The following is a 25,252-nucleotide window of genomic DNA, read 5'->3' as shown; positions in this document are numbered from 1 at the left end:
GCTTGATTAATTTCTGGGATATTTTTGTACATCCACTAGAGCAGTGTTAATTTCGTTGATGAATAATATTCCAAATCCAAATTGGATTTCTGTCAATCATTTCCGTCTTGTTTTTTATTCATTGAGGAAAAAGTCAGTAGTCATCATCATAGTTTTTGTCCCCGTGCATTAGTTTTTATTTGGTTATCATCTAGGTTTCAGCTGAAGACTGTTATTTTCATTCACAAAAAATCTTTGTCGCAGTTTTCGTCCACGACTGTTTTTCAGACGAAACTCAGACAATAACTAAATAAAATCTAAAGCACGAGGACAAACACTGTGAAGAGATGTACTGATATTTACTTCAACGAATGAAAACGAGACAAAAATGATTGCCTGAGATGAAATCCAATTTGTATTTGGAAAATTATTCGTCAACAGTTAACATTGCACTGGAGTGTTGGAAATTTGTTTCTTTTGTTTTTATTAGAATCAGAATCAGCTTTATTGGCCAAGTTTGCACATACAAATAAGGAATTTGACTCCGATTAGAATATGCTCTCAAGTACAAAACAAACATCTAGCAATAAGTGAATCTGTGGAATAGTGCAGTGACAGTAAAGGTAGACTAAGACTTTGAAAATAAATAAATACAGTGCAAGGCAATGCTGTGCAATAGACAGATAATAATGATACTGTATGGTTAAATAAATGAGGCAGATGAGCATGACATCTGTGATTGTCATAGTCCAGTGTAAGGATGGGGGCTATTTCAGAGTGTTCAAAAGAGTGACTGCTTGAGGAAAGAAGGGGGACGGACGGACTTCTCCTAAAGTCCACTGTCATCTCCACAGTCTTTTTTGGATTTAGCTCCAGGTGGTTCTGACTGCACCAACGGACCAGCTGTTCTACTTCCTGTCTGTAAGTCGACTCGTCACCGTCCTGGATCAGGCCAATGACGGTTATGTCATCTGCAAACTTCAGGACTTTTCAGAGACGGGTTCTCTGAGGTGCAGTTCAACAGGTAGTACAACACAGTCATCTGGTATGACTTCACACAAGGAATTCATCTGGCCAAGCTGGAGAGAGAGGATATCCCTCACAGAGGACTGTGAGAGGTGCAGTGACTTACAACTGTGTGATTTTCACAGCTCAGCAGCTAATCAAATCCAACAGGGAAACATGGCTGAATTGTCTTATCTTTTCAATGTCTTATGATTTTCTGTGTGACTTTCATGCTATGCCACAAAACAGGAACACTTTGACAGAGTCTTGCTTTTAAAAAACAGCTATTTAGGTTGTCACGTTGGGTGGCTGACCCAAACCAGACAGTGATGGAAGTGTAGATGACAGACTGGACGATTGCTGAGTAGAAGGTGATCAGCAGCTCCTTAGGCAGGTTAAACTTCCTTAGCTGTCACAGGAAGTATAACCATAACAGTACTGATTGCTTTGTACTGCTTTGGTTTTTATACAGTACAAAGCAACATGTATAAAAACTAAATTAGAAAATAAAAAAAAAAAATTATGTTGTATGTTAATAATGAACAAGTCATGAGCACAGCCTCTAATTGTTCAAGAGACTCCAAGGCATCGTGTAATTGCCAGTTGATGCCTAACAATCATGCTAACAACAACAAAACCTATTTTGAAGATGAAAATATGGATACAAGATAAATCTGACACATTCAGTCACAGATTTGTCATAATGAATTTATTTTACAAGGTCTCCAAAAAGACACTGCAAGGTCAAGGCTGGATTAAAAAGGCACGTGATCACACTGCAGCCCTGAAATGAGCAATGGTTAGCTTCTTTGCAAAAGAAAAAAGTAAGGCTCACATGCAGCATTCCAGAGATATTTAAAGTAACATTATGTTATATATAAAAGCGTTGATCCCAGAGATGACCCATACAACCCTGGTGTCGTCTTTGACTCCAAGCTCTCTTTTGATACACAAGTAACCAAGGTTGTTCAATCATGTTTCTCACAGTTAAGACAACTAAGAAAAATTCAACTGTTCTTCTCCCCACCTCTGTTTGAAACTGTCATACATGCCCTCATTTCTTCTGCCCTTTACTCAGGTATCAGTAAACATAACATCCACAGACTACAGTTAATCCAGAATGCAGCTGCCAGGCTTTTAACGCATACCAGGAGAAGTGACCACATAACACCAGTTCTAGCTGCCCTTCACTGGCTTCCTGTGAGTTTTAGAATTGATTTTAAGATTTTACGGTTGGTTTTTAAAGCCGTAAATGGCCTGGCTTTCTCTTACATACAGGACCTTGTAATTCCACATAAGCCTGAACACAGCCTGAGATCCTCTGGCAAAGCCCTCCTGTCAGTCCCCAAATCCCAACTAGTCACTAAGGGTGACCGCACTTTCGCTGTCCACGCCCACAAACTCTGGAACTTCTTGCCAGAGGATCTCAGACTGGCAAACTCGTTGTCCTCTTTTAAATCTCTTCTTTAAACTCATTTATATCACTTGACTTTTCTTAGTCATTGCACCTTTTTTCATTTTATCTTAATCCTGTTTTTTGATCCTGAGCTTTACAGCATTTTATCTAATTAATCATTATTTTTGCTTTTCAGTTTGCCTTTTTTATTGTAAAGCACTTTGTAACTGAGTTTTGAAAAGTGCTATATAAATAAAGTTATCATTATAATATGTCAGATTTTTCTCGTCAGTGCTGTTTAACACTTAGTAGTGAGTGAGACCTGTACAGCTCAAAGAGATCTGCTCCAGATATAGTACAGATCTTATTTTCAGATAACGTCACATTAGACACCTCATTTATTTGCCCTCACCTTTTTTCTCTGATAACTTAAGATACAGATGTCCAAAAATTCCTTGGATCCAGCCCAAGATCTAGTGGGTTCATCCTTGGCCCATGCAACACCTTTCCACCAAGTTTTGGGCCAGATGTTTTTCCATAATCCGACTGAAACTCATTTTGTGCTGCTTTTACTCTTCTTTATTTGATTTCATAGTTTTATTGTGATTCCTTCTCTGGAAAGCTCCTCACTTCTCACATCCTGTCTCCTTCGAGAAACAAATGAAGAATGGTCCTTAATGAATGTCTAGACCACCTCCAGTGATTAATACATTTCTGGCCTAAGGTAGAAGGTGATGAGTTATGCAGCTTACGATCAGCCCTGTCTCAGAAAATGGACAGCAATGGCCTGTATGCAGTTACCAATGACCATGGTCTCAGTCTTCATGGATCCAAGGAGGTCTATGAAAACTTGGTGGCAACACTAAGGGATCCAGCATGGTGAAGAAGTGGACTGCCGAATTCAAATGAAGCTGAGAGGGCCAGGAAGATGACCCCTGTCCTGGGAGGGCAGGCACTGTCAACACACAGGAGACCATTGACTAGATTCATGACAAGTTCTTGACAGATTGATGAATAACACATTGGTACATTGCCACAGAGCTGTTAACCCCAACAGACTCCAGATGACCTAGATGTTGGCTTGCTGGGTCCCAAAACTCCTTGGGTCTGATGAGAAACAAATTCAGCACAATATATCAAAGGACAATCTTGATGTGTATCCTGAGAGATTTCTCCAGTAATTTGTAACTATGGATGAGATTTGAGTCCACCACTTGAAATGAACATTTAAGACAGTTGAAAGCCAAATCAGTTAGGTCTGCAGGAAAGCTTATAGCCTCCATTTTCTGGGATGCAAAGGAAGCGCTGTTGATGAACTGCTCAAAAATGCATTAAGAATGAAAATGTACGAGGGAAAAAAAAAAAATGTGCAAGCTTTTTAACTTTGACTCCTTCTTAAATCACTCTTACACATTTAATGTTGGGGTGGGGGGGATTTGTTACACTCAACAAATCAAGTCGTGTTACACCATTTAGCACCACTTGGATCAACCACACGTCCTGTGTTAGCTACTTGACAATCATAACTAGTTTATTTCACATTGTTTTTCATGTGGGCCCTTTTGTGTGGAGTTTTCATGTTCATTGTCTGTCTTTGTGTGTGAGCCCTATGATTGACTGGTGACCAGCCCAGGTTGTACCCTGCCTCTTCCCATAGCCAGCTGGGATAGCCTCCAGCCCCCCTGTGACCGTGAAAGATAAGGGATACAAAAAATGGATGGATGGATGGATGGTTTGCATGTGCATATGCTCCCACCATACTCACTTTTCTTGCTTGATATATATATCAGTGGGCAGTAGCAAAGCATATTTCCTTGAGTACTGTACTACATAAATGCTCTGTACTTTTGAATACTTAAGAGAAATCAAATAGCTATACTTAATGCTAATACTATATACTGTGGCGTAGTAAACATTAGATTTTACAAGCTTCTAGTATGTTTTATACAAAAATATTAATTTGCAAAGTATCTAGTGACTAAAATGGTCACATAAATGTAGGTAAATAAAAAGTACAATAATTCCCTCTGAAATATACAGAAGAAGAAGTAGAAAGTGACATGAAAAGAAAAGATTTGTACAAATTTTCACATGTATGTATCTTTGCCACTTGTCAACATAAAGCAGTGAATATTCCTAATTTTTAACTTTTCTGTCACAGCTCTATTGCTGCACTCTTTATTTCATCATCAGATCCTCTTTCTTCAAGTGGCTTCATTGCATAATGTAGAACATTTCCCCACATAGTGTTGACACAACAGAATATCTAAGTCAGTTAATGTCACCATCTTTAAGTTTAAATTAATCACAGAAAAATTAAATCAATATAAATATTTACTGTTTTTATCCATTAAGCTCAATTTATGGTGAATTCTTGAGAGCTGATGTCTTCCAGTGCTTGCTTCCAAATATTTCAGATCAAAACTATTCATACTGGCGGTGATACAAATTTGAGACAGCATGCAGCAATATTTAACTTTGCCACGTTTGCGATATTGTTATGTTAAAACAAATAGATAAGATTAGATAGGTGAAGATAAATAGATGAAGATGACAAGGTTCATATTCTAGCTGAGGAAGACAGATGGCTTGAGAGAGGAGTAAAAGAAGCCTTTTTTGTTAACCTGGAAGAGCCTTCACTCAACAGAGGAGGTGGGCTCCGCCACAATCTGTCCCCCACTTACAGGGCCCTCCTGGCTTCTCTGCCAAGGAGATTAACAGCCTTGTCTCATTCTAATGACCCCTTTTTTACCATAACGACTCAGGTGGCAACCACACAGTCAATAACTTAGGGGGGTTCAACGTTCATCAGACCCTTTAATGACCCTCGTTAAAGGGTCCACCTTTCCTAGGTGGATTCAACGACCTACTTCAGAGATGAGTCTATAGGTTTACAGTCCCTTTCATTTTGAAATACAATACCCACAGAGGTTAAATACCCTGCACTCCCCACCAAAATTTAGAACTGAAGAAGCTTCTTGGATGAGAGGCGAAACGTCTTCAAGCACCCTAACCTTAAGTTCAGATGCCCTAAGAATTTACTACTCATGGATGACTGAGAACCTTCACCGACAACAAATAGATAAATAAATCCTCACATACTTCACCTCACACCAGGCAATAAAGGGACGTGCAGAGAAACAGCAGTGTGGGTTCAGGCTTGAAGAGAGCGTAGGTTTCAATCCCCGGTCAGTAAATCCCTTATATGTAACAGTCTGTACATGGAGTGATCAAGGTCATTTATGTCAAGTTACATTTACAGTTACATCGTCTTTTTAAATTTTTGTTTTCTTCTAAATACATAAATATCTGATGTGTTTTTTTGCTGTGTAATATTTGTTTTCTCTGTGAAAGTACTTGTGACAAAAGAAAAGAAGAGTGTGAAAAAACACATTAACGTGAATTAATCACAAAAAAAAAACCAAAAAAAACAAAAAAACAACCCCTGATGTGTCAAGGCCTAAATTCAACAAAGTCTCAGTGGACTGGAGACGACAGCAGTCAGATGAAGTTAGCAGGTTGGTGGTCTTAAAATGAGGAATTACTGTCACATAGTGTTACATAATCCACAACCACACAGACATGGTCATGATGATCAGCACATATGGGTCAGGGAAAACAAGCATGAGTGCATCTTTGTTCACACAATTGTAAGGTTTTCACAGACAAGGCATCAGATACGTGGCACACACACGCTGCACCTACAGTATTTCAAGACCTTGTCATGCCAACATTAACATGCACACGAGCTGACGGCCTGTCTTCATATCACATTCTGTGTGATAACCACACTCAGCCCACATTCCCTTGTCTCGCTATTAAATGAAAATGAAGATCATTTAGAGTAATTTTGTATCGGGTCAGCCGCCTTTGTCTTCACTGATCCCGCTGATATGTGATTTCAACTTTATGAGTACCTGCCACATTTTTATGGGGTCTTTATACCTTCATGTAAAAAGCCTTGTTGGGTTTTCTGACAGTCCACATGCTGTCAATCATACATAAAGAAAGACATGTGACTGAGGGCCTCCATCTTTGGTTTATTTGTTCGGTAGTATGTTGTCATGCTGTACTGAACTGGGTAAGGAAAGGCCGATGAAAGCAAAATCAAAGGCATGAACAATTTTCAGGGAACTCCATCTGCACTCCATCTCTTAACTCCATCTCATGAAAACGGAGATGATGGACTCCAGAACAGAACAGCATGAAAGTTGAAACACAGCAGTCACTCAGGCCGACAGGAGAACGCCATGGTGCTTTTTTTCCCCACTAGTAAATATTTATAACCTCAACTTCTGTCATTCTTTTTGAATTATTTGACACAAGGAGTTCCTTTGATTGACCACATGCAACTGGACACCGAAAGCAGACTTGCCTTTGGTGATATTTGGGCCACTGATTGACAGTAACTGTTACTATGCTCAACATAAACAGTCCTGAAACACTTAACACTTGAGTTAGACTTGACAGTCTGGACAGAGCTGTAACGTATTAAAAACTGGAGAAAATGTAATTATTTATTTTGTAATTCCTTCATAGTTCATAGACAAAAGAAGAAGAAAATATTAATGATTAGAGAAGCTATGTCAGGGCTGTTTGACTATATTGTTCTGGGCACCACATGCTCAGAAAGCTAAGGGCCTGGAGAGGGAACATTTCCCTGACTTATAATCCTTAATATGTATATACACTCGATGTCACATTTTCTAACCATTTATTTTCTTGCATGTCAGAAGTAGCCTGATCAGAAGTGAAAGGGCCTTCTTTAAATAGTTAGGCAAAGATTTTTTTTCCTTTGAAACACACACAAACGATTTCTACAACCCATCATAAAAGCCATTTGGCATATTGTTTAGACATGTCTCAACTAAGAAGAGACGGTTAAAGTTTAAATGAGCTAGCTAGGTCTTTAGTCATTAGCGATGCACAGACTTCTGTACCTGGATATGTTTTGCAACTCTGGAGACTCTCATGCAAGTCTGCAAGGACAGTAGGTGGTGTGCGAGACTTGGATGTTGTGACTGCTCTTAAACACACTCTTAAACAATTCATTTTGGGAATCTGCAAAGGTGCCAATGATATTTGTTTAGAAACTTAATTTAATGGCTTAAACAAAATAATACATCTCATTTCATAATTTTAAGTCAGAAGAACTGAAAGCAACCATATGGCACCGTAAATGCTGCTGCATGTGTACAGCAGCATTTGAACAGCACACTTGTGCATGAGAGCCGAAGGGGGCGTTCAGCTCAGAAGGTTTTTTCTGACAAAAACTCATATTACAGATCATGTTTCTCCTGCATTGGTTTCTCTACACTGGCTGCCTGTAAAATTCAGAATAGAGTTTAAAATTCTCTTTCTGACATACAAAGCCCTAAAGAGTCAAATGTCATCTTATCTTAAAGAGTTCATAGTACCTCATTATCCAACTAGAACTATACACTCCCAGGATGCAGGCTCATTTGTGGTTCCTAGGGTCACCAAAAGTAGAACAGGTACCAGAGCCTTTAGTTATCAAGCTCCCTTCCTATAGAATCATCTTCCGGCTTCGGTCTGTGAGACAGACACCCTCTCTACATTCAAGAATTGACTTAAAACTTTCCTTTTTGATAAAGCTTATAATAAAGCATAGTTTTGTTGGGTCTCTCTGTACCAAAAATCAAATTAAATTTAAGATGGACATTATGGACATCTGTTTATGGTTTCTTCTTTCATGATAAACAGAGTAGTGTGGGATTTCTAATTAGTTTTTATTTTTCATTTCAGTTAATTAAAATGTTTTCGTACCCATAGTTTTAGTTTAGTTTTAGTTAAGTATAATAATCTTGGCACTTAAACTACCAGCAGATATGTCCTTCCAAAACAGATCAAATGATATGGTTTTGAGGGACCGATTTCAAACTGATATGTGCTACATGTAAAGGTGAATCACATGCAGGCTATACATTACATACTCCATACACTACATGACAATACACTGTCCTCATGGCTGTTATGAGTATGTTGATGGTATATGACTGCCACCATGTGGAGAAACCTCTGCACAACTTTTTGGAGTGACTTTGGTGTCTTGTATTCACAAGAAAAGTGCCATTGATCTCCTAAATTATTGTACTATGGCTATCTGGTCATATATTCAAGTTACAGTTCATTCAATATTTTTGTTTTATTCATTACATGGATGATACATTAAGATGTATCCCATATAGCTTTAACCTGCGCTTCAGAAATCATCTCCATATAGCAGTGAAGTCATTTCACTGCTCATTTTTTGCATATCCTGTAAGCAACTGAAGGAGACCCACTGAAGCGTGACAGGAATTGATTTTCCTGTATGCATATTTGCATTTGAACAGCACACTTGTGCATGAGAGCCGAAGGGGGCGTTCAGCTCAGAAGGTTTTTTTCTGAGTCATCAATACATCACCCACTTAGCCCTCATCCATTCAACACACTGTTCGCTGTGCAGGGAACAGTGAAGGGACAATTCTTATCAGGATGAAAGTTAGAAGTCGGCTTTTACGTGCCTCTGGATGTAAATTAGGCCAGGAGTTAAAGCTTGTGGGATGTGTGACTCAACACAAACCTTTCCAGCACAATACAACATGAACATTGGTCATAAGATACCGAAACTGATCTCACGTCTTATAATGTCTACATTCCTTTGACAGTTTGTCTTTCTCTCAGCAATAGAAATTGTCAATTTTCACTTCCTTGGTTTGCGTCAGTGTTTCGCAAAGAAAAGGGTACTGGTGATATGCAATCAGTGATGTCATTTGGATATATAGTGACTGACAAGTACATAAATGACATCTGATGGCGCTCTGACACTGACAGGCTGATGTATTGCACGTTTCTAAAAGCTGTGGAGCAGCAGCTCAGCAGGTGTCCCATTCTCTTCATTTTAAGAGAAGCCAACATCTGATGAAAAACAAACCAACAGTTTTACAGCTCTGTTTATTATCCCCCACTGCCCCTGTTAAATAACCCATTAAAAAGGCTAAGTAAATAAATGAGGAGATGGAATAGGAATGGAGTGGAATAGGAATGTGTAATTGACAATCATGATTTAACTCAGAAGATGATACTACATTTATTCAAATTCTTCTTACATCTTAAAGAAAATTACAAAAGGCTTAATCACAAATGGGCTTTAAATGCGTTCAGCAGGCAGTGAAACTAGGCTGCAACACTCAGCTTTAAGGTGGGAAAAGATGACCCGAAAACCAGTAAAGCAAGCGGCAACAGACGCTGCGTGTCATAAGCGGAGCTGTCCTCACATTATCACGCACGACGTTAAGAGTTCCCTCGCTTACACCGTGAAAACGCCCCTCTACATCCCTCCTAGCCCTTCCCCAACCGTAAGCCATCCCTACCGGCTTGTGCCTGTCTACTGTCCCAGCCTGCAGGGCTACATCTCCCGCGGCAGAGAGAAGGCGCTCCGGGGCGGTGGCGGCGTCCGCCTTCCAGTTTCCTGCAATCTCAATGATCAGAATCTGGACTGAAGCTTGACACCAGGACCTGACAGGACAGGTACGTAATTCATTTGTTCGTCTGATTCGGCGTTGGTGACAGCGGAACAGGTGCGTGCTGCATTTGCCGGTTGTTATGAGATGACATTGTAGGGAGGGAACGGGAAGCATCCTCATAGCAGTGACAAGCTTTGCAACAAAACCACTGCTCTTTGTGCTTCAAGTGTCATGGACGGATGGAGAGGGTGTTGCCACACAGTTTAAATCCCACCAATATGGTCGGCAGGCTGCCTTAATGAGCTGGATAGAATCAGGGCATCCTTTATTTCACGCATATCAAGGCCCAGTTGGCAGAAAGAAGTCAGCAGGTGCACCTTTCTCATCGCCTTACTGAGTCGCATAGCGCTTATTCAACGCCGCTGTGCAAATCCAACCCACCTACAATTGTTCAGACCTATTCTTGGATATGCTAGTGTGCATGAGGATTGTGGTGTCCCTGTGTGGAGCTATAGGCTAACAGCTGATGCTCAGGATAATGAGCTAATTGAAGACTGGGTGTATTGTCACGGGTGTGGCAGAGGGGGCAGGCGTGGGCGCCTCGTGCAGTCTGTGGGTCTCGTGAATGTGTGAACTGCGCTGTGAGAAAGTGAGAAAAAGTAAGATTGGAAATGACTTAAAGCTACAAGTATTCATGTACACAAGAAACTTCCTCATCAAACATCTCAGTAGACGAAGATAATGAGCTAACTGTCCTTAAAACAGTTGGTTGCTTTAATTGGAATATACTATATCTTTACAGTAAATCTGATAACTAGGAAATGGGTGTAAAATGTATCTGAGTTTGAAATTTTCTCATTTCTATGAGCTGAAACTTGAAACCATCCGCTAACACAAAAGAACAGGTCATTTTAGGATGTATTTCTTTTATGAATTAGGTTCTGGAAATACACCTCCATCCTCTGTCCTACATATTGTTATGCTAATATGACAGCCTGATTTAATTAGAATTAAATATTGTTTCGTGCAAACAATAAACAAAAATGAATTTCAGATTGGATTTTGACAGAGATAGCAGCAACCTGCAGTTTGAGGAAAGAAACAGATAACACACTAAGGACAAACATGCGGCAAAGAGTCTACTAACAAACAAAGTGCAATTGAAGAAAAGTCTTATTGTACTGTTGCGCAGTTGTTGTATTTTAACACCTCGAGACGAGTCAGGCTGTAAAAGTTAGCATTCTCTTCAGTGTGTCCTTCTGTTTACCCTCATCCTACTCACACAGACCGCCAGTCCTTGTGTATCTGGTTCCTTCACAGCCACAGGCTACACTCACTCCCAGACCCTGAATTTGTGGGGGCAGAGTCAGGGAGGGGGCAAATTAGACCGAATATCCATCCATCTGTCCGTTTGTGCCTCTTCCCCCACAATGCATCCTCCAGTCTCATTTCCTTCCTTTCACCTGCTCCACTTTCAGCGTCCCTTGTGTGCGTTACAGTGGCGCAACTATAAGCAGTGTGGTGCTCCTTTGTCACACCCCTTTGCCTGTTCACATTAAGGGACAAAGCCTCGTTGTGTGAATGCACGATGTGTTAAACATCTACAGGAAAAAATATTGAGTAGCTGTTTCCTAGGCTGTTGTCAAGGTGGTTCAAGGAGTTTCGCTGTAGGTAATACAGTAATGGAATTACATGCTACATTTCCCGCAGAGCAATTTACGCTTATCTATGAGGGATAAGATGTAACGTTCCAGCAAACTCTACAGTTCAGACAGGGAGGCAGTAGCAAGGGTAGCTCTCTGTTGAGTGTGTAACCTCTGTGCAGTCTGTCATCAGCACATATGCTGTAGGGGTAAAGGTTAGGTCATATGTTGTATATCCACAGGATGCATTCATGCGTCTGTGTGTGTGTTTCTGTGTACACAAATCCAACATCCATGCTTGCTTAAGGCAGCACACTTCGACACAATTCTCCCTGGAGTCCTATTTCAAGTCATCCTGTGATCGATTTGTAATAGCTCATTGAAGCGAGGGCACTGGTCTGTTCACAGCCAAATTGGAATTCTCCACAAGATAAACTCATGTCACTTAGAAGTGAGAGGAGCCTTCAAAGGCATATTAAAGATAACTGCATGTAATAAACTGTCACTTTTTGCATTATCATCACAAACAATGTGTTATAGAATACAATGCCCGTCTCAGCAAGACATCCTATTTTCTGGCGCTCTCTCCTCTAACATTGTATAAAAGTTATTCAGTTAGATTGAAAACAAAACTGAAGGCAGTCAGAGGTACACTGAGCTTTGATAGTTTGGCTGTGGTGACCTTTTTACTTTGAACGACTTAATGAAATGAATGCATGTCGAAGTGCTCAAAGCTCAAGAATGAGTAGGTATTAACATCGCAACAACTGTCCCTTACATTCCCATTGTGAAAAAAAATGGGAAGGATGAATGAATCAGGATATTTCATGACTTCATAATTACTTGGCAGCTTCCGTGTTCAGTTCTTCATGTGGATATTGTAAATTTTCATCCTCCTGAGCGATTTTCATCATACCAGCTAAGATAGACTTTTTATTTGAGCAGAAAGCAGTGAACAGCTTTTTTATATTTCCATTTAAGCCCTACATTTGAAGACTTCTGGCAAACTTCTCTTCACATATCAGTGTAGTAAAGGTTATAAAAATGATCTCTGTCATAAAAGAAAAATCCACTGGTCTGCTTAACATGCTGAAATAATAATCTTACACACACCCTTCCTTAGTGTCATAAATACCCTAGATCCTCATCTTATCTTGCTGACCTTTTGCATTCATGGTAAACCATTTTTATGCAGGCCAGAAGCTGACATCCTACTGTACATGCTGGTCATCCTCTTCCACTGTCCACCACTGACTGCAGCATGTCACTTCAGCATACCCACCTCTACATGATGTGTCACATTCTCCTGCACAGGGCCAAAGCGATTGTTAACCTAGTTTGTGTGTGTGTGTGTGTGTGTGTGTGTGTGTATGTCAGCTAGCAAAATAATGCCTCCAGGCCATTCTCTGTCTTTTGTTTTCTTTTTCTTTATCTTGTTTCGATATGCTTGACAGACGATGTTTGGCACGGGTTCCCATGGTAACTGCATTTTAAACAGACACGCCTGACGGCTCTGTGTTAACCATCATTAGTGGCAACGCTCTCCTCTTTGGTCAGATAGAAAAAGATTGAACTGCCCTGCAGGCGCAGCATGGTGCCTGTCGTTTTCCTGTCATTGTGGTGACAAATTAAGATATATTTAATTTGACTCTGCAGGTAAACGCCTTTAAAATGCACCAAGGGAAGTGAGGAATTATCAGTGTGTACACTATGAGCACGCACAAAAGACTGGTACTGTAGGGATAGGAGAAAATGGTTATCTTCACTTTAATTGAGTGTGACTGTGGTGATGAAGTGGATTATAATCTGGGACTTGTAGCATTTATTCGCTGATGGATAAATTGTCCTTGATAGATTTATTTTTAAGGTAATACATGATGGCATAAATTCAAAAACAAATTTCAAAACGGTATCCATATTGTACACACACTACAGACTGTTATATAAAAAGAGTGACATGCATAGTCTACAGTCTGCTGCTCGGTGTCGCTGTATATGTGAACTGCTGCAGCATGTTTGTTAGTCATGGACTTTGTCAGTGTGTGTATCAACAGTATGTCAGCATGTCTCACAATCGGCTTCACCCACACAAGTGTCTGCCAGTGGTGGTTCTTCTGTTTTTTGATAGAAAAATCTGAATAGGCAAGCAGTATGAATACTCCAATCATGTCTCAGGAAATCAATTTGATGATATTCCCATGCCTTGTTGCGTATCGTGACATGACCTCCTTTTCTAAATCGATGTAAGATTACTTTGTGGTGTAGAATGGAGGAGTTTGGTTCTTTCACTTGTGTCAACTGATTAATGTTTCAGATAGTCATCTCATAAATCAAACCATGCATTTTGACAGCTCATTTTGAGAGATTTCACTGCCTGATTTCTTTTAATCACTAAGGATTAACTTTATAATCTAATTTTGATACGCACATTTTCCACTTTCTTTGACTCCAAGTGATAATGAAGCAGAGACAGATAGCTCTGCAATCACACAATCTGTCTTTTCATATCAGCTCAGAAAGAGGAACTTAGCACTTCAGATGTTGAAGTGGGGAAACTTTCCCCTGTTGTAGACTAGTGCAGATTCCTCCAATGAGAAAGTGCTTGTACTGTCGATGGAGCTAGCACCACTCCCTCTGGGCTTGCTTTTTCTGTGGGAGGATGAACTTGCAGGCTCATTGGTTCGTAAGTCGCATCATTTATTTCTGTTGTGGTGTGACATGATTTGCAGCAGACTTAACAGTCATGCTATGCAATCTGCTCCCAAGACTGCTGAGTGCCAATGGTTTCCGGAATGTGTGTACGTGGTTTCCCCTGAACAAGGACATCGTGCCACTCCCACTTCCCCAGCCCCCACCGTCCCTTACCTGGCTTCCCAGAGCCAGCCTCTGCCCAGCGAGGATTGATGGACTGTCTGTGTATACCATCAGAAGGGAAGCACTGATTATAAAGCCACGATGTGGAGGGAACTGCATAATAAAATGGCAAGGCTCACTGAGGAATGTTCACTGATGGTTAATACAGTGGGCGGCCTCTGTGGATGTCATTGCAAATACTGTAATTGTGCATGATTTGCAAAGCACATGCAGTAGTTTTTATGTGCGTCTTGCCTTAGCAACAGTAGTGGTGCTTCAGACATGTCTGCATACACATTAATACCATAAATTTAATTGCTATTCATGTTAAAAGTCATAGTAGTAATTAACATAATTACCACACCGTGTGCATTATACTGTAGGCTACACGAAGAATGTTGAACTCAAAATGCTAGTAATCAGTGGCAAAGCATGCAAAAAATTAAAAAAAAAAAAACAAACAAAACAAACAAACAGCCATTCAGCCGTTCTTTGTTGCTGTGTTTGGTGCTAAATGCTAACATCACCATGCTAACATTCTTACAGTGACAATGCTAACATGTATGTGTAGAATATCTATTTTTTTCTGTCTTATATTAGCATGTTAGCATGCTAACATTGGCACTAGACATGGCGCAGCCTATATTTACAGATGAGCCATTAGTCAGTTAGCAGTCGATAAACCAAAGTATTAGTAGACAAATTAAATTTTTGACCTGCCAGCGACATTAGCAGAAGAGTATCACAAGTTAATGGGATACAACCTCCAGGCACTATGGTTGTTAATACTAAATATCATGGCAACCCTTTAAGTAGTTGTGTAGAAATTTCACTGAAAACCAGAAATGTCAGTCTCATAGTTGTCCTAGATGAAATGTCAGGGGATCATCAAAGATTCTTCCTCTGCAGGAACATTAATATCTGTCCAAAATTTCATGGCAGTAGATATTTAAGTCTGGATCAAAGTGACCGACCAACCAACCAGCCAAGTGAAATTGCAATCCCCAGAGCCAGAGTTGCTACAAAAGCCATTAAATTGATTTCTTGGACCTTCACTTGAGATTCAACTTATTTAAATCGGAGATGGTAAGAACAGCTTAGTGTTTTGTATGATCCCAGGGACATCAGCTTTTATGTTTGAGCTACCCTCTGAGGATTTATTGAGCACATTTTATTGAAACACTTCAACATTTCATTCTTTTGTCTTACACAAAGGTCTTTCCCAAAAGTGCAGATACTCGGTTGATGAAAACAAACTTAATCTCACCACGGACATGTAGAACTGAATGTCTTGGACCTACCAGTGATGTTGTGATTAATGTCAGCTGGACAGCATATCCATATTGTGGCTGAGTGACAGCTTTCAGATATAAATGAAATAGTCTCCTGATGTTCAAGACTTCTGTTGTCTCCACATCATACCACTAATATACATGATTTTATAATTTTTTTCTTTCAGTTGAATTTTTTATTGCATACTGGCACGTTGCCATGGCAGATCATCAGTCTCTCTGCACTGAACACATCTCATGATAAACACTGAGATTGTTGTTTGTGCGAGTCAGAGGCACCATGGAGAAGAATTAACCTTAACAAAGAGCCATAAATCCATTAGGGTGGCCAACCTGTCCAATTAACTCAACAACAAGGATACTTTTTACACTTGGCAGACAAAGAAGAGACTTAGATTCACATTACAGTCAATTATCTGTGAAAAAGTTCTGAAAACAAACAGATGGTTTGGATGGAACCAAATGGCTTTTTCTGAGAGGAAGATCGCTTTAAATCTCTAAATTAAAGGATATCCTAATTAACAGGAGTACAGATTGCGGCATTCTTTGTTCATTTCTGTAAATGATGTAGTCACAAAAGACGTTCTGATGACAAGATTAATTGTCCAGCAATATTAAAAGTAAATAAAAAGACTTGAATTAGGATAAGCAAAGATGTACGATAAAAATATATTTGTGAAAGCCTTGCTGTAAAAAAGGGCATTAAATGTCTTCACCTTGTTGTAACTCATCTCTGAATTTGTGAGGCGGTGTATAAGCTGCTACACTTGAGTAAAAAGCCTTTTTTTGGTCAGAACATCAGAATGGTTAAATGGGATGGAAATAATTTCAAATACAGTAGGCTGAATAATCACAGTTTTTATTAAAGAGTTAGTTAACTCTAATTACATAAAACAAATAAAACACACAAAAAACATGTTTCCCATTTTTCTCCATGTGATATTTAACCATACAGATGGAGTTCGTGGATATTGTCCCTCATTACAACTGCAGTCTTTGGGTGATTTTGAGTAACTGGGGCACAGTTTCTACAAATGTGTGGCTGTTGAGTTATTTTTTCCTTTTTTCTTTTTTTTAAATCATTTTTAAATGATGTCTTAAGCACCACAAATGAAATTTTGTTCACAAAAATTTCTGTGTGCCTTGGACTCAAACTAGCCTCGGAACAGGGAAACTTTATCACATTTTCTTAGAATTTATTTGCGCTGGTCCTTGTCATCCTTGGTTGTTATTATCTTTTGTTTTTCTTTGTTTATTTTTTTCTCAAGCACTTTGACAATGGGGGTAGCTGCTGGACACTCTGGTTTGTATGAAAGCACATACTGAATTTAAAAATAAGGTGACCAAGTGGACACAAGCAATAATGAAATGCAGTATGTGGTCGAAAACTCTTGGGCAAATGATGTGAGAAATGTTTGAGATGATTATCCCTTTTTTTTTTTTTTTAACAACAGCAAAGCAGCTGTCAAAAGAGAATGGTATAAATTTGCTTCATCCAAGCAGGCAACTCTGATCTGCAGAGTTAAATGCCGCACTTTGATCTAAAAGCTGTAAAATAGAGCAATCAACGGCATCCACAGTAAGGGGGGAGGCAGCTCTGTTGTGCTGATGAGCACTCTAAAACCAGATACAAAGTGTTGAGATATGTGAGTGGGTTATTATTGAGAAATAATGGAGGTTTTGTACCTACATGTGTGGGCATCTTTTTTTTAAAAAAAAAAAATATCTGGTTCAAATCCTGTCGAAAATTCTGCAGTCTGGCACTTTAGGGCTAATGATTAAAACACCAAAGCTTCCAAAGCGTTGATACTGTGACCACAAGAGTGCTGCTGACATTGTGACCCTTGCTTTCGTCACTGTTTCGCTCTCATGTTGTGTACCAGACTTCTCTTTTTTTTTTAATATACTCAGGAGGAAGGCAAACACTTGATGCTGTTAACACATGTACGGATTCCTGACAGCATACTGAGTTTGAGGAGTGAGAGGAACCCACAAGCTGTGTTTTCCCCACTCTACTGTGAAATATTTTTGAGATGCTATATTTGACAGATTTCCCCTGCCCACCTGCTGATGAATGATGGGCCTGCGGGCAACTGACGCCTGCCTGGAGACGCATCAATTTGTGGGGCTTCTAAATTGACAGACTCTTTGTTTGTGAGATGGCATGAAGACAAATGGGCACAGGCAGGCTGCGGTGAATGATGCATCGTGGACATCATTCTACCCTAGATGATCAACCATCATGTCCTTTACTATCTGGCAGTTTGTCTTAGCTGCCCCGCCAGAGACGGTGATTGTTTTGGAGCATCACATTTGACTTCCTTTTGTTGGAGAACAGTTGACGTTCTGCAGTTTAAGACTCCATTCCTCTTCAGTGAGTGTGGGTTTTAAATTCTTGCAGTTGATTCCAGCTTACATCAGGACAGCTGCACTGCTCACTAATGATTACTGTAGACTAGACTGACTCTGAAATGCGGAGTACAGAGGAGGTCAACTCCAGAGATAGACTGACATGGCAAGGCTGATAGAGTCCTGAATGAGAGGACTTGGTGGTGGGGATGTCTGTGTGCATGGGTATGAGGATACATGTTCTTGACTCAATTTATTTGTTTATTTGTGTCTTTTCCATAGCTGATCACAGCTTATCTTAGTGATGCCTGCGGTGTTTTGTAACACACCTGAATAGGCAACACTCTTGGACACAAAGCATATTTGATTTAAAGATACAATCTGTCTCTCTTTCCCTTTTTGTTGTTGTAGACAGTTGGAGATGCTGAACATTGTAGACTGTAGATTTATCCTATAAAAGGCAGTAAATGTTTCAAACAAAGCGCAGAGTGATGAAAAATGTTTGAAAAGGGAGGCAAGTACTGCTGTAGATTTTACAAATGTCTCATGTCTTAACAAAGTGTTGGACCATCTGTATACTCTTCTTTGATAGTCAGTAAAATAATATTTACAGAAATTCTGGCTGCACAGCTACTTGTTTGTTTTTTTCAACATTTTTTTTTATGTCTGCTAAAAATGTCAAGAGGGTGGGGTTGCATTGGGGGGACTTTGCCCCCAGCACAACAGACAACAGCGCCACACTGTGCTCTGGACTCACCAATATATGGGCTGTAATTTATAGTCTTTACAAAAAAAGAGAGCTAAAAGCAGAGTTACTATTGGAAGGAAAGCATTTCTCTGTAACAGTAAATGTTAACTAATAGATACGCAGAACATAGGCAGAAAAAAAAATGTTATTTATTATTTATTACCGCTCAAAACTCAGCTAATATGCTGTGTGGATGTGGCTGGACCAGATTTGACAGAGAGAGTCATCTCCTTGGAAACCAAAGAAAAAATCAACCGTCATCACGTTATGATTTAGTCTTATGTTACTCTCTTCTAATTAGTGGTTAGAAATTTATGACACTGCCGCTTTCCAACAGCGGCCCATCCACTTCAAACTTGTGAGAAGACCACATTGCAGAAAATATGTGAAATAACAGAAACTCTGTTGGGTTTAGTTAGACAGACCTGAAAGGTCTTTAACAGTTAGCAGTGTTCATTCAACAGTTTGGATAAACAGTAAGAATGAGCTGCAAAGCTTCACCCTTTTGTTCTATCAATATCAAATTGATTTTTTTTTCTCGTGTTGTCTGATACAATTAATATCAGTCGTATTTTGAGACTGTTGTGACCTTTAGTTAATTGTAGGTGTAATCGGTTTTCATCTAGCTGAAAACACACATGCAAATACACCACAGTGCCCACACAGTTGGAGAATAGTAGACATGCAAGAGCAGAGGTAGAGAGGAAGCCGTCTGAGATAATTCTGGTTGTCTGTGACTCAGGCACATGTTAAAACCTGTGGTACAGTATCACAGTGGTGTCTGAGATTCAGATGGCCATCCTAATATAAACACATTCCCACATCTAGTCTGACAATGTTTTAATTGGATCCATAATCTTCTGAAGTATAAATAAAAAAAGTATTTCTGTCTGGTTTAAGTAAAGAGAAGCCAACGCACATAAATCAACTATTTTTGGAGCCCTTCAATCCTGCACATTGTTTTCAGAGCTTCACCTACCCTGATGCCGTCATACATCACAGAGAATCGCTTGACGTTTGCCCTTTGAAGTTCATGAACCAAAGGGCCTCACACGATTTTATGGAGAAAGACCTTTAATGGCAGTCTGTTTGAAGACAAAGACTATTATAGGAATTCTGAGTCTAAGCAGCAGCAGCAGCACCTCACACCTCTCAGTCTCCATCATCTCTCTCCCACAGATGATTAGACGTGCAGAGACCAGAACTGATGCAGAGTTGGAGTGATTGAATCACAAAGTGACCCAAATGAAAGAATTGATTGGCCTTGTGATCATGATGTGTGTGAAATGAGCGCCCTAAAGTCTCTGACATTGGTCCATTAAAATTCTTCTCAAGTTTGCTTGTGATTCACTGATACATTGTTCTGACAGCTGCCTCATGAGGCTGGACATTCACATGGAGTTGGTGTATTGCAGTGGACAGATCCAATTGGCTCATGCGAGTGAGTGTTCGGGAACTGATATTAAGAGAAATGAGATGAGATTTGAGTTGAATGTCCAGGTTTAAGAATGGAATTTAAATCATCTTTATCATGTGCCTCAGTAACACATAATAACAGTGATTGTATGAAATTAGCCTCTGTCATGAATGTAGGTCTGAAGAGTGCGATAGTGACCTGAGTGTCCAGGACTCAGAACATGTAACCACAGTGTCCCAGGTTAGAATGTGGCCAGGCTTCTTTGGTAAATATTGACAGTTAAGTCTACACTCATGCTAGCGTCCCTATGAAACACACATATTCTTGCTCCAGGCTAAATGCTAACATGCTCACAGTCATAATGCTAACATGCTGACGATTGCCACATGTAAAGTTTCACTGTCTTAATTCAGTGTGCTAGCATGCCAGCATATGCTGACTAGCACCAACACATCAGTGCTATGATATGATTTACCAATGATATGATCATGCCACTTGTTGTGCCAGTAGATTCCTTTTTAAGGTCAACATAGGACTATATTGAATAATTCTTTGTTATTATTTAGTTTGCGAATCTACATTATGACTTTGAGATTTTTGACTAGAGGAAGGACATTTCTGATGAGATACCTTTGTTGATGAAAGAGGTTCACTCATCTGTAACTTCATTCAGTGTTTTCTTTTCTTTTCATGTAAATTGGCTGTTTACCTTGTCTGACTTTGACAGTTTCATTGCATAAATATAAGTCATACAGACAAATCTACAAAAAAAAATGTTTTGGAAGATATGCAAATCTCTTAAAACAAAATTTGGTTTTGCCATCTCAATCCGAAACACAACAAAATGTATTAATGCATATCCTATGAAGCCATAATATTTCAAAATCAATTCTATTATTCAGTAATTTGATCCTTCAGAGTTGTGAAGGAACACTGCACGGTGTGAGTGTGACATCTGCAGCTCTCTTGGAGCCAGCCTGCACTCCTCTTTGATCCGCCTTCATTATGCAGAGGGAGGCTGACCTATCATGAAAGCTGAGACATGCTGTGTTCCAGCCTCCCAAATTGTAAACACAGGGATGTACTCAGACAGCTGGTTGAGGAAAAAAATTGTTAATTAGGGCCTCGTCTTTGGGGGGAACATACGACAACATCTTTTCTTGGTTTACAGACACTTTGCTGGCCGTTATTAGACCAAATTAAGCTTCTGTTTTGCTCCTCCTTAATGACAGTTTTCCCTGGAAGCTTTGTCCTTTTTAATCGAACTTCCCATGTCCCCACTTCACTAATCCCTTCCTCTCATTAACCTCTCGCCTTACTTTGTTTTTTGTTTTCACTATTTTTTAAAAAAAAATAAGTCATCAAGGTTGATATTACGAACATCTTCACAATGTGTGTATAAGGTATAAATTTATAGCAAATGACGTTTAATTTGGTCAGGTTCAAACCAACTGTTGATGCTCTGAAGTGAAAAGCACATTCTTTTTATGGCTTTATGGCCATTTACACTTTACAGATAGTCATTAATTAAGTACTTGGAGCTCCCCTGGTTTTAAACAATATTTAACATGCCTTAGGCTAACACATATTCTAGAGTTACTTAAAAAAATATTACAACAGAGTTTATATTTCTAGTGAACAACTTATCTTGTGAGGCTGAAAAACAGGGATTCTAAAATCAACAATATTCTTGGGGAAAGGAACAATGTCAAAATTTGATAGTTGTCATCCCTTAATATTGGCAGGCTGGAAAAAGAAAATGTCCACATAAAACTCAGTCTGCTGTACTATATCTCATCACAATCCAGTTCTGCTGGAAGAAAATGCTGTTATCTTTGAAAATTTCAGCTGACACATAAGGAATGTTAAACCCTTTTTCACCCTTTGTAACCCTTTTCACACTTAAGCCACAGACTCTCTCTGAGCTTTATATTATATATATTATAATTCGTTTGACCTGCTGGAGCTGGAACACCTAATCTGAATATCTGCTATATGTCACCTATAGTGTAAGAGCATTGTGCAAGAGTCCAGCTCCAGTACAGCAAGGGTCACCTTCAAATTACAAGCCTCATCCGTCTACAACCCTCCCTAATATCGTATCAGCAATGTTATGTGTCTCATTCTGCAGCCCATCTCTTTACCCTTACCCTTCTCTCCTCATAACCTCTGCCTTTAATTCTGTGCTCCTCTTTCCTTCCTCCTGTCTCATCCTCAGATTGTTGTCACATTCCCAGTGCCCTCTCCTTCCCCTCTCTCTCTCTCTCTCTCATCCTCTATCTCGGTGTCTGCTGTCTTGTGCGATGCTGCAGGGCTCTCTGGCTGATGTAATTTATGCTATCTCTTTTGCTAGCGTGAGAAGAGAGCTTCCTGAACGCAACACTCTTCACGCAGAGTGCTCCTGTGGGAGGCTGTGAGCCAGCACTGCCTGAGCTACCCTCTTTCAGTACTTTACTATACACAATAGCAATGACCATGCAGGTGACAACAGCACTCAATCTACATGGCAGTACAGGATGATTAAAAAAATACCATGTAGAAGCTATCGGCTGCAAAGGAAATTTATGTGATATCACCACATGTATCTGTTCTGCAGCCGTTAATTTCACCAAAATGTCAGTTATGCTGTGTACAGATGGGAAAGTGTTTTGCTTACATCTCATGCATCAAATCCATCAGGACTCCATAGGTGGACTCCACACTGGTTTTTGGAAGAGGAAAAGATTTGATGTTGACTGAATATGTTTATATGTGCTTGCAGGACTGCAATCCATTTCAATGACAACAGAGAAGGCTTTGGCTGGGGAAATGAAGAGCGCAATGGAGGGGGACGCCAGGAGAACCAATCAGGTGGGAGCTCTGTGAAATTCACAGCAGCTGTAGATCATTTGACTCAGGCCTTTCAATCACTCAGGGGCCTTCCGGCTTTCTGTTTGATATGCAAGGCGGCTAGCCCCTCTGCCTGTGCCAGTAACTTAACATCTTAACATCTTAGAGCAGCAGCTCACACCACATCGTGCATTTGATGACTGCATCACAGGATCAGAGGTTTTGGTTTTAAATCACTTTGCAAGTACATAATACCTCTTGAGGCTGAGAATTTAAATAGTGAAAATGGAAGACAACGCATGGTGGTTTGAAGCTTGCTCACTCAAATGAAGGATTTTCTCTCTCCCAGGTTCCAGAGGACCACGGGGAAGATGATAGCTCAGAGAAGACCCCCAGCAAAGCCTCCAAATCCCCCCAGAAAACCACCAAGCGGCCCAAGACCATCCCTGTCAAAGTCACTCTACTCGACGGCTCAGACTATGAGGCTGCAGTAGAGGTACATTACTCACTAAAACTGCTTTGTGTTATCCAAAAACAGAAAGCAAATGTAAACGATAGAAGCACCCAGTTTGTCCATTTTTTACTGATGGACCTCTTGGTCCAACTTACAGCATTTTCCTTAGTTGTGCATGCACACAATTTTCTTGTGCAGTGAGGGATTGTTATTGACCTTTTGGGCTGCCCCTTTAATGCACTTCTATCCTCCTGCTTTTTTTGCACACTTTCAAAGGCCACACAAAAAAAATCTTAGTGAAAACACTTGAAATTCAGAAAGAAAGACTTACTGAAAATAACATGACTTACATAATGCTTTTTACTTAAACATCACTCAGGCTTCAGTTTTACAGAAGAGATGAAAAGTAGCAGAGGATGCAAACGTCAGATCTGTGTGGAGTGATTAGGAGACTGTAACGTTCCTCACATTGATACATGAAACAAACCTAAAAACCATATTTACGTCACATTCTCCCTAATTTCCCGTGCTCTTGTATGATCTTGTTTCACTTTCTTTCTTCTGAAATGGTCTAATGTTATTGGGGTGCTATGCTATCACCCCAGCTGTTTGTCTCAATGGATCCATTGCATTAACATGCATTACATTGCTTTTTTCTGAAAATGTGCTTATCTTTTCCTCTACATGTGGAAACTTGATTACTTTCTCTTGACCACTGTTCACGTTTACATTTTTTTTCTTATTTCACCCTTTGGTTTCCCAATTTATAGGTTGCTAATACTATTTAGAGCCACCAGTAAGTTTGTATTGACCTGGACCAGGACTAGTTCACTACCTGTCTACTTGCTTTTGTGGTGCTCCGTCATGAAAGAAATGAAGGCAAAACTGCAAAAATAAGTCTTATCCGTAAAAGCTGCTTTGAGCTTCATGAATAGACACACCTCTCCAAAGCAGTAAAGGATACTCCAAAGTATCCTGTGATAATTCTTTTACTTTAAGCAATTCTGCAGACATGAAGAAAAATAACTGAGACTTTCAGTGATTTCAAAATGCTGTTCTTGCTATGCAGGGTGACAACAAATACAGCATTTTAAGAAAATTGCGTATATCCCTCCCAGTTGAACAGAGCTCTTGACTCAGCACACCACAATGCACCTCAGTGGGATTTAGTCTCCCTCGGTAATACATGCTACTGAGTCAGGAAATGCAGCCCTGCTTCTATTTGCACTGGGAGGGGGGAGTGATGGGTGAAGGGAGGTAACTAAGACAAGCTCTACTTTGTGGGGGATGGAAGGCTCAGATGAACAATCCTTGGCTTCCATGAATCGTGACTCTGTAGACTGTGTTTGTAAACAGACTAATTCCCACCACTCTTGGTTTATTTGAATTTAACAGCAGCCCACGCACGCGTCATGATCGAACAGTGCAGAAAATTATTCTGCTCCTGGACTGAAGGGACTTCTGAAGCAGAGCGAAGGGTGTCGAAAGGGATGTTCCACACCAGAGGGAGATCCTGAGCAGGACTTACATCGCTGCCATGATTCACATTAAAAGCCAAAGCTGGAACCCCATTGGCTGCTGCTGATGATGGAGTGTGATGTGTGATGGGAATGATCTTGTTGGCTGCTCGACCTCATTTATGTCAGCTATATTCCTTTATGCCTTACTGCTTCCAACTTGACCTCACATATTTTACTTATCAGAGCATGCACATACGCTCTTGTGTGTGCACATGCGCACACACACACGCACACACATTTCTTTATGTCACCTGGGAAGGGACACCAGTGGTAGGGGGCTTTGACAGGAAATCCATAC

The 25,252-nt window shown here is 40.0% G+C and overlaps 1 protein-coding gene across 1 annotated transcript in view; it reads left to right on the top strand.

Annotated features, from left to right (window-relative positions):
* The first annotated feature begins 9,521 nt into the window (after positions 1-9,521).
* si:dkey-178k16.1 (band 4.1-like protein 1) overlaps positions 9,522-25,252 on the top strand; it is a 33,634-nt gene continuing 17,903 nt past the window's right edge. Inside the window, exons 1-3 of the mRNA XM_046397287.1 lie at positions 9,522-9,913; positions 22,913-23,001; positions 23,330-23,476. Coding sequence (XP_046253243.1) covers positions 22,930-23,001; positions 23,330-23,476 — 219 coding nt within the window. The 5' untranslated portion in view covers positions 9,522-9,913; positions 22,913-22,929. The remainder of the gene's footprint in view (positions 9,914-22,912; positions 23,002-23,329; positions 23,477-25,252) is intronic.

The sequence above is a fragment of the Scatophagus argus genome, chromosome 8, assembly GCF_020382885.2.
Source record: "Scatophagus argus isolate fScaArg1 chromosome 8, fScaArg1.pri, whole genome shotgun sequence".
Taxonomy (NCBI): domain Eukaryota; kingdom Metazoa; phylum Chordata; class Actinopteri; family Scatophagidae; genus Scatophagus; species Scatophagus argus.
Note: the sequence above shows the minus strand (reverse complement) of the source record. Positions and strands in the feature narration are given on the sequence as shown.